The sequence below is a fragment of the Neopsephotus bourkii genome, unplaced genomic scaffold (assembly GCF_033783945.1).
Source record: "Neopsephotus bourkii isolate Nb327-2 ecotype Australia unplaced genomic scaffold, CSIRO-AGI_Nbou_v1 NB_318, whole genome shotgun sequence".
NCBI lineage: Eukaryota > Metazoa > Chordata > Aves > Psittaciformes > Psittacidae > Neopsephotus > Neopsephotus bourkii.
Window position 1 is genome coordinate 4,540,865 of NW_026900826.1, and position 10,837 is coordinate 4,551,701.

Sequence of the window (10,837 nt, forward strand, 5' to 3'; positions counted from 1 at the left end):
AAGACTTTAAGAAGGTGACAGCTTTGTGTGAATCATCACTCATCATATTTAGATGCTAAGCTGTCATTTTCTGATTCAAAGGGATACTATACAGATAAATGTTTAACAATGCTCTATTCTACTTCTAAAATAAAACAATATTTTTAGAAAAGTCCTGCTCTTGTAATAAACTCACTTTGAAAACCAAAAATCACTAACACAAAAGTATTATGGAAAATAAAGAGAACAGATTACAAATAAGCAGCAAAACAGAATTAAAAAGGAAGACTAGAGAAATAGAGAAGGTTAACACAAGAGTAAGTATTTTTGTTTGGGTTTGTTGGGTTTTTTCTTGGGTTTAATTGGCCAAATATTCTTATCTTTCCTCCTGAACACAATGCATTGCATATTTCTGACAAGTACTGTGAGAATCTTAAAAAAATATATACACACTCTTTGTAGCTATGAAGAAAAGGTTTTTGTAGTCACGCTGCTATTAGTCCTCATAGCCCCAAAAAGTCAATTCTCTCTCAGCTGCTAGTTACTTACATCAGCTCTGTAAAAGCCTTTAAAATTGCCAAGAGAAAACCTACAATTACTCTATGCACTAAAAGTAATTTTAATTCTCAAAAATATGCTAGCAATTTAATTTCTGTTTAAAATAGCAAGCACTTATCAGGAGAGAATGTTTTCAAATAAACAAGACTACAGACATACCTTTGGACAAGCATTCAGATTTAGGGTAACTAAGGTCTTCTAGACACTGCAAATACGTGGACATGTACTCAACAAGACTGATTATCTTTTCACCTCTCCACACAGAGAAGGTTCCCTAAGCAAAGACTGCTTTGTTTTGGTTTGTTTTCTTCCTGGTGACATTTTTGCACACAGTTGCGTAGTAATTTATTGCCCTTACCGGTTTCTAGATGGGAAAATGCATACTGACTGCTAGAGGAGGAACCCATATTAAAATCATCTGAACTTCGAGCTTCTTCACCATCAGCTGGAGCTTCCTCCTGACTTTGAGTTTCTTCTGATTTTGGAGCTTCAAGTGTAACAATGTCAGAATCATCACTAATAGTTCCAATGCCAGAGCCATCATCAGGAATTTTTTCTTTATTTCCCTAGGGAAATGGGCAATGTAAAAAATATTCAGATACATACAACAAAATAATCTTGAAACATAGCAAGAATTCTCAATGCTTTAAAAAAAAAAAAAGGAAGATCTGTATCTTTATTTTGATGCCTTCAAAACATTGCTTGGCATTGTCACACGGGACTTACAGAAGCTTTTTAACAATGTAATGCAATTTACCTCTGGAACTATCTCAGTTTCCTCAAAAGCAGAAAGACTGTTATCTACCACTGGTGTCTCTTCATCATTGCTGCACTGAGCTACATGAAAAGGAAAAAAACAAACAAACATGGGATTAAAACCAGTAACCACAAATTATGCCCACTCATATATAATATAAAAACGTGTGTAATTGTGGCAGATTTCTATTATCAGTGAAGTTTTTTTTACAAATACACTAAATCTCATTTTTAATAACTCTCTAACAAAAATTAGAGTCCAATTTGTTATTACACAATACAGTGGTTTGGAGGATACTTGAATTCAAATGCTCATACTGATCATAATGCAAGTAACCTCTAAATGAAATGCAGAGTTAGGTAAAAACCAACACTGTATCTAAGCAGCACCACAGTACATCCATATGTCAGGATAATAAAAATATTTTCCAGACAGTCACTGGAGTTTGAGTGTCTAGTCCTATTTGTACAAGGAGAGATTATGAATCTGGAAATGTGGCCAAGCTCAAATTTAGTCAACTGCACACTGAACTTGTCACGTCTGTGTTCTCATGCCAACAGTAAAAAATTTAGTATCAAATTTAGTAATTAGAGTGGAAGGATTTTCACTTTATTAATACGCACCAGACTTAGACTTCCAACTCAATAAATGCTAACACAGCACATTTTTTTAGGTGTAAAAGCACTGATGGCTCCTTCCAAATTACTCTTATTTGATCTATGACATTATTAAGGAATATTTCTTTTATCAACAGCACTTTTATAAACTATCTTCCAGCAATACCAGCGAATACTGTTCTATAACACAACTAAAGTATAGACAATATGAAAGACATTCTACTAATTTCATCTATTTCAAGAAAAAAGTACTTTTATAGAGCTGATGACTGATTATTTTCCATACCTCCAATGAAGCAACTGCTCTGACAGAGGCCTACAAACTCTATTAAAAATACCAATTTTGTGCCAATGCTACAACAGATACTTACCTATATTTTGGAACTACCCCTGTTTTATATCTCACCTTGCAAATCAATTGGTTGCTCCTCTTCTTGCAAAGAAACATATTCTTCTGAAACAAACTCATGGTTATCATTTGTGCTTCCATTTTCTGAAGTCACTGTCTCTATGTCAGAGCCCTGGAGTTGAAGAGTTTTAAATGAACACCACAGATTTCCATCAGTAAAGCAGAAGGAAAGGCTTACAAAGAAAACAGAACTCTAATAATGAAAACAGAAGAGTAATATCCTTTAAAACTGAAGAAGACTTTAAGCAAAGAAAACAAGAGAAGTACCAAGTAATTAGCTAGAGGGAAACAACTGCTGGTGTGTTATGACCATGACTGAAAAAAGAGAAGGACAATTCGGGGTGGGGGGGAAATAAAGAAAATTAGCCATCAGTTAACAACTATGCTGAGTATTTTAAATAACTATTTCCCAGTAGCTTTATTAGATCTATTTATTAACTAGAATTTAGAGAAATGGGAGATTTTGAATATGGGATCTAATTCTTGCACACATGTCCATGTATTGTAGGGAAACACACCCACCCTCCCCAAAATGGAACTTCCAAGAGTGCCACCATGTACTCACTAAGTACTACTACCAGGAAAAATCATCTCAGTTCTTGTTGGCAAATTTGAATGATTGTTTTAACAGGACATCTCTGACACTAGAAAACAAATATTTGTAGAATCTCTAAATTGGATTTCTGTCTTTAATCCAGAAAGGAGCCACAGCTATTAGTCAGCTGCCAGGCAGCAACAACCCCAGAGCAAAACAGGCACTGAAGATACACAATGCTTGGAGACTGCAGGGTACTAAAGGTAACCAGTATGGCTGGCAGCTCCAGATATTTAATTTTCATATTGTAATTTTTGTTTAAAAGAACTGACGGAACGCAAGCAAGGTTAGTAGGAAAGTACAAACATGCAAAATGTAACTGAAAAATACAAAGTCACTCTGATCCATAAATAACTAGAGCTGTTTTTGTAAACAGAGGGAGTTATTTTTGCCACAGTAGGTGTGAAATTACAGTAGTAGTAATACTTCCAGATCAGTTTCGGGACTCAAGTAAACATGTATGATTTTAAGAGGAGACTGTGCTTGAGGAAGAACAGATATCTCAAAAAGTTACATAAGATATATTCTACAACCACATTAAAGCCTTTTTAAAAGGCTTCAGAAGCTAACTGCTTTAGCAATCTGAAATACACTTTGTACCTTTTGACTATGTATCACAATTTTAATTGCAAATGTTCTGCAGAAATTCGCCACTCAATAATAAGTAACATTAAAATCTGACTGAGATTTCCGGAAAGAAAATGTAAAGTTAAATACTAAAAGCTAAATACTTAAAATAAAATTAAAAAAAAAAAGAAAAAAAGAAAAAGGAAAAAAAGAAATTTTACTACATCCAGACCTCAGCCCAGATCTGTAGAGATGCAAAAATCCACAGGACTACAGGGGAAAAGTATATTGGAGGTCTGCACTAAGAGGTGGAGCCTCTCAGAGCTTCTGAGCAACTTCAGCCTGACTTGCTCACTGCTAGGGGAAAGTAAGATAAAAAATTAATCTTATCTAACTTCAAGGGTCAACACCTGAGCAAATTGTTGAAGGCACCTCTGCAATCAATACAGTAAGTAAAGTCAAGACAGCAAGTCATTTCATCAAATGGAAGTGTTGATCTTAGCAGAATCACTGCCCTCTAGACTCCATGGGCTGTATTGATTTAATCTGTACAATGCAAACTTAGAGACCACCATCAGATTCACACACCTTGCCTGTAGACATCTATGCAACAACAGAGCCCATCCCAATAGACCTTTAATTGTTCACTTTTTTTTCTCTTGTCTCAAGCTTTATTCTACTAGGAATTAAAAGTTACTTTTGTTTTAATAAAGCCGTTGTCACTTTATACAACTAGTCAACCTTCAGAAGGTAGGAAACACACACTCAAATTAAATTAGGGCTATACAGAAACAACAGTGACTTTATAAAAGCATGACTAATAAATGAAGCTATGGCAGAGCTCAAAAGATGGACAGAAACACAACTGAAACCATACAAATTTGACAGAGCTCCACACATGAATTGAACAGGTCTTAAAAAGACAAGAATTTTGAGCCAAGAACAGATTTTTGCCTTTCACAGAGTCTGTTTGCTCTTTCCACTTGCTGCCACACAATCTACCATCACAACTTTTTTACACAGTAATCAGATTGCTTTTGTATATTTCATTATGAAAGATACCTCTTCAGTGACCGTTTGCCCAGTGGGGAAAAAAAACCTCCAAAACATTCCCTTAGCTGCTGCCACTAGCTCAGTCCTGCACTGCCATATCAATTCCTCCTCCACAAGGTGCCAACATTCAGGTTATCTCTACATATTTTATGCCTTGCGCTCTCTTGTCTGAATAACAGGGCCAAGGAAACCCAGAATTCCAACATGAATTGCAAAGAACTTGTGTGAAAAGCTGCTGTGAGTCCCTGGAAAACAGAAAAGAAAGTCACTTCAAAACTCAGTCCTTCTTAAAAAAAAAAATCTCTTACCACCTCCAAGCCTTTCAGGCTGTTACAGTTTTCAATACCCTTCAAGTGTAAGTATGGCAAACCCTCAGCAATCAGCATTTGAAGCTCTGAGAAGGCTCATTCCTGACCTTACAGTACAGATGTGAGGAGAGTCGCCCTGCCCTCCCACCACCTTCATTTCTCAATAAATCTAATGAAACGTTGGCATTCCTTCACTCACTGTAGCTTCCGCCAGACTCCACCTAAGGCAGAAAGCCTGGGAAAACCAGTATTGTGGGTATGGAATATATAATTACATACTCTCTGTAACATAACCTTCTCTAAGGGACTGCCAACCAGGCTTTGAAATGCCATTAATTCCTGGACTCTCTGAACTCCCCATATGTTTCTCAATGCAGAACAGCATTCCACACATGAAAGTGCTTGAAATCATGCAAGAAAGACCCAGTAGGTCTGTGTCATCTTTCTCCAGACTACACAAGCATTCTGCAAGCAGAGTGAGGCAACACAAAAGATTAGAGGCGGCACATCTCACAGATGTCTTTGTGCCAGTCCTCAGCCTCCTGACCTCAGACACTCAAAAGACAGAGACTGTTGCGGTCAGGAACAAAAGCAGTTGGTTATGCGCAAACTATAGCATTCACATGAGCTTTCAAAATGCTGCCTTCTAATATTCTAGCCCTTGTGCATAAACTTGTCATTATCCTATTTTTAACTAATAGGACAGATGGAATGTAAGGACAGAGGCCTGCTCCTAAACAGCAGCTGTTGAAGCTAGGACTAGGTATCTCAGTGGTAGAAAAGACTTGAAGAAACCATGGAATCAGTTCCCTTCTGCACAAAATATTTTTCCTGCCCACTATTTCCAATACTTCTGGGTTTTTTTCTGGGGGGGTAGGGTGGATGGAAAAAAAAATGTATTAGCAGCAACAAACAAGCTACACAGAACAAGTGTTTTCAGGAAAGATGGAACAGAGGAGATCATCTCACTAAAATTCTATCAGTTCTTTAAAGTAAAATCTTTGTAAAAAAAAATTCTTTTCAGTAACAGCTGTTTTCTTATTTATTCTATACTCTCTCTTGATATGTAAAATCTATATAGTTTAAATATTTTATTGCATATGGCTAGTCTTAAACTGACAGAACTTATTAATTTGAAAACAGGTACCTCATGGTTGATGACAGTCCAGCCACAAGATGAATCACTGTCACTCGAATTTTCAGACATTTTCAAAGCACACTGCAAGTAAAAGTAGATTCTTTTAACATGCAACACATAGAATTTCACTGCTTTCAAGGAAAAAAAGAGAAACAGAAGAATCCAAATCATGACATTACAGCAGGACCACACTGATTCACAAACTGTTACTCTGGAATTGGAAAAAAAAAAAAAAAAAGTTAGAAAGAAAAATATATTCTTTTGTACATGTTTCCTATTACCTTTTTATATTGGGAGCAATTATGGCTTTACTATGCACATGCCTATTCTGGCCAGCCAAAACAGCTCTTAGGCTAGCTGAAACCACATGCACAAGGCTAGCCAAAAAAATCTCTAATCAAATTTAAAATGTGTCCGTAGCATCATTGTTTGAGACATGTTTCAGTAGGTGCAGTTACTTCTGAACTGTTACATGCACAAAAACTACAGCTTAGTCAAGAAAACCATAGTGGGGTTTTTGGAGAAGACACAAAACAGGATTTTTGGAACCAATTCTCTTCAACTACTGGGTAAAACAATGTTTCATGTTTCTTTCACTTCTTTCAAGTACTCTCAAACATAGTTACTGATTCTGAAGGAAATTCAGAGAGTACCTTGGGAGTACAAAAACAACAAAAAGTAATACAGAACCAATTTCACTTGTTACAATACTACTGCATGACTTGGCTGGTTACTTTCAGAAGAGAGCTGTCTGGCTGAAGCTGCCTGTTCATTCTTTTCTCCTGTACCAGGAATACAGAGTATTCACTATTGTTACATGTTCTGATTATTTTTTAAAGTTCTTAAATAACAGAAAGACTTTAAAAAGAAACTTAATGCATTTCCTATAATTAAAATTAAAATATATTGAATTGTTAAATAACATTTACTAGGGATTTATCTTGGGGAAAAAGAAATTCTCAAAAGTAGAACAATTTCCAATCCATTGTGTGTTATGCTATACATCCTATTTCATAAAACAGCAAAAGAAATCATGGTTCACTAAAGCTTCTATAAAATGATGATTATATTGACAAAGCAGATTGTTCTGAGACCTTCAGACATCTGCTTTATTTCCCACACCAGGTTACTTCTAGTGAGGACACAGAGAAAAGCACCTATTTGTTTAAATTTATGTACTCTCTACTTCATTATCAATCTTGTTTGTTAACACACAAAACATACACAAGCCTTGGATCAGAACACCTGCATATGCCAACGTGGCTAGAAACCTGCATGACAAAATAAAAAACTTCCATTTAGGTTTCTTACAAAACACAGTAAATATTTGTCTCATGTCTTTACATTATACTACTTAATTATATGTTTTCCTAACATGACACTTTTTCCCCATCAGCTTCAACTAATATATTTGGGGTTCCTCTGTAAAAAAGGCAAATGACAATCGTAACAGTTTATAAAGCAAAAATATTCACTAATAATCAACATAGGCACCAATATCAGAGAAACTACATTTCCATTCATTATAAAGGCCTACTTTGAATTTGGTTGTCATTTTCCTTTAGATCTTTTTCTTCCTTCATTAGTGTTTTTCCTGGAATCTCAGCTAGAGAATACCAGGAGGGGGGTGGTGCTTTGCTTTGGGTTTTTTAAAAAACTACTGTGTTCAATCATCAATTTATTATTTTTTTTAATCATACTTCTTCAATCTTCAAAATAACAAGTGCCCAAACGGCAAAGACTGCATTCCAGAGCTCCCATGAGATGATAACATCTGCTTGCTGTCATTAAATGATGTTGCATTTGACTAGGTGCTCAGCAGCAGCATTCTTTTCAGAGGAAGGCAACAACCAGCACCAGCATTTGCTACCTATCAGAAAGTGGCTGGCTATATTGCCAAAACTGCACTGCTGATCTGAAATTAGATTGGCAGAATTCTCTTCGGTATAAAAACATTCCCATTTAATTATTCTACAGTTCAGTGAACACAGCAATCATAAAAGCACCAAATTTATTGTCACTGAAAACCAAGCCTTTTGCCTAACCACAGAAAATGCAGTTTGGGGCAAACATAGTACAGGCAGCCCCCCAGCCCTTACTAGCGAGTCTGATCTCCACTGGGGAAGAAATTCAGGCTGTGGCTTCGTAACGTGGCAATTCCAGTTTTGGTGCATCTCAGTGCTAGATGAAAAGCAAATCCTTTAACAGAAAATAAATAAATGAATCTGTTGATACAACTGCATTTACAAATCTTGGAAGGGCAAGTTTCACCAGCAGAGCCTGCACGGGAGATTGCACTGTCAGTCTTCCTCCAGCTAATTCAACATTTCATCGTGGGCCCTGGCTAACTCAACATAAATGCTATCGCATTCTCCCTCTCTATCCAGATCACAGACTGACAGACAAGTAACCTAGCACTGCTTAAAACCAGTTCTACTCAATACGCAACCTTGGCCTCAGGTTTATCCAACATTTGTCTTCCTTCCCAAACAAAAGCTTCAGGACCTCACTATGTGGGCATCAGCATAATGAAAAAAATGAAATAAAAAATCCCAGAGGAACATACAAACAATGATAATTTTCCATTACTTGCTGGCCTTGACAAATTGCCCCAAAAGTCACTTATCTTTTATTCAACCAGAATGTTACACTAATACTGCATATCTAACTTTATACAGGTGATCGATCTCCAAAATAGGAAAGTTTTTCATATCAGGAATGAAATAAAAAAGAATAATTACAAAAACATTGAGAACTGCTAAATTTACCAAATTTACTGATAGATAGCATGTCATCAGACTGACTGGCAACTCCAGGGCCACTACATTCCTGTAAGCACATTAAGCAAATATACATGTGTAAAACAGTTACCAAAAGCAGAGCCTTTTATTAATTACAAATAATTAGCTCTAAAAGGGTTAAACAGCCTAAAAGGCTTTGATTAAAAAAAAAAAACAACCAAACCTAGGTACAGTGTTCCTAAACTTCAATCATCAGCTAAACAGCTTATTTCTGCAAAAGGTTAATACACACACAGAGCCAGAACTAAATCTGAGGTCACATCCAGTCCCTTAAGTAAAATGAAATACAGAAGACTAATCTGAACCCAGTGACTAAACTGAGCTCAGAACAAAATCTTCAGCAGCTTGTATTTGCCACCACCAGATGACAAAGACCAACTAAGACCCTGTGTGCTTCTCCCGTCAGCCAAAGGTGCCAGATACATTGGCACTGCCTTTAAAAAGAAAGCTTTGGGCAGGAATCAGTAAGACACAAACCTGCAAACTTCCTAACAAATCAAGATGATCCTAACGGGTTGTAGTCCAACAACAGCAGGGATAAGTGGAGGATACAATAGGGTATTCCACATCTCCTGTACATCAGGCCAAGCCAGAAGGAAAGACTGAAATACAAAGAAAAAAAACCCCGCCCCCCATACACACAGCTCCACTGGTTTGGCTCCTCACTACATACCTTCATTGCCACTTTTTTTTCAAAACAAAGTGACAGTTCAAGTTCTTCTATACCCCAGTTTTAACTGCAAAGCTGATCCTAGGCCCATGAATGTCCTACGCTATCAGTGACATGGCCTCTTACATTTCTATAGGCAAAATAAATATCCATTACATTCAGAGTTCGACCTTTATGTAGCTGGGGGAGGGAGAAGGGAATCAGAGCTACTTTCCTAACCTTAGTGAAATGCAAACCAGAAGCATGAGATGTAAAAGCTTACAGCCATATGGACTGTTGATAATGTTATCCCATATATCTATATAAAAATAAATATGAGATACCACATCCTGCTTACCTATTCTGAAGCAGAATACCAGTCGCAGAAAGAATAACCATTCCAGTCTAAACAAATCCCTAAATTCTTCCATCTTAATAGAGGATTTCCTAGACTAAAACAATTTCAGTGAGCACTGACAAAGATGAACAACAAGGCAGTGACAGGAATCGGTGTTCTCTAGAGCTTCCTGTGCTGTCATTCCAAGTAAAAACTCAGTTTTCCCCTACAGGGGCTTCTTTGTTGCACAGCAGAAATAAACACATTATAGTGGTATTACACTTTGGGGTTTTCATGCAAGTTTTTATTTCTACTGAGCAATATAATTTCTTCCCAAAGTAACATTTTTCTCCTCCACGACCATATTTAGCAACCCATAAAGACCATTTCCTCTCTGTGATCTCCAGCAAATATGGTTTCTGAAGGCAACGCGCCCCAAAGCCGGGCAGCCAGCCCCTGTTCACCGTTACTTCCCTCGCACAGGTGCATCACACCTGAGACGGAAAGCGGCGCGCTGCCGGCGCAGTTAAAGCAACAATAACAAGCCTTATGAAACACAACACCTTGCATCAGCCGGAGGCACAGATGACGGAAGCGAAAGAAGTTGGCAAATGCCAGCGCCCAGGGCCAGGGCTGGCGTGGTGATGAACGCCGCCCGCGGAGCCAGTTTGGCCGCCTCGCAGCACCCAGCTACTCGCTCCCCGCGACCAACACCGGCTGTCCCAGCCCCGGTCCCAGGACTCTCGGGCTTTGCACCGCTCCAGGCAACCCCTCCACGAGCCGGGCCGCCGCGCACCGACGCCAAGGCCACGCCGGAATGCTGCAGCCTCCCCCGTGGGGCCGGTCGGGTCCCGCCGCGCCGCCGCCTACCTGAGCGCGGCCCCGAGCGGGGCCCGGCACAGACGAGGGGCCGCGGCCGCCAGTGACGCCGTCAAAAACAGCACCCGGCCCGCGCGGGACGGCGCCTGCGCGCGGCGGCGCCTCAGCACCCTGGCGAGCGTAGTCCGCGCCCCGCCGCCGCCCAACGGCTCTCGCGCCGCCACAACTACAGCGACCGGTGTGCACCGCG

At 38.7% G+C, this 10,837-nt stretch overlaps 1 protein-coding gene across 5 annotated transcripts in view; it reads right to left on the reverse strand.

The window, feature by feature from the left end:
* Positions 1-10,796, reverse strand: part of CCPG1 (cell cycle progression 1) — a 24,466-nt gene extending 13,670 nt beyond the window's left edge. For 4 of the 5 annotated variants that reach the window (XM_061347448.1, XM_061347447.1, XM_061347446.1 and 1 more), the window contains exons 1-5: positions 10,639-10,796; positions 5,991-6,062; positions 2,318-2,432; positions 1,295-1,374; positions 896-1,103 (exon numbers count right to left, since the gene is read on the reverse strand). In XM_061347448.1, coding sequence (XP_061203432.1) covers positions 896-1,103; positions 1,295-1,374; positions 2,318-2,432; positions 5,991-6,050 — 463 coding nt within the window. In that variant the 5' untranslated portion in view covers positions 6,051-6,062; positions 10,639-10,796. Of the gene's footprint in view, positions 1-895; positions 1,104-1,294; positions 1,375-2,317; positions 2,433-5,990; positions 6,063-10,331; positions 10,548-10,638 lie in introns of those variants that run through there. The other variant, XM_061347445.1, reaches the window with a different exon arrangement.
* Between the last annotated feature and the right edge of the window lie 41 nt (positions 10,797-10,837).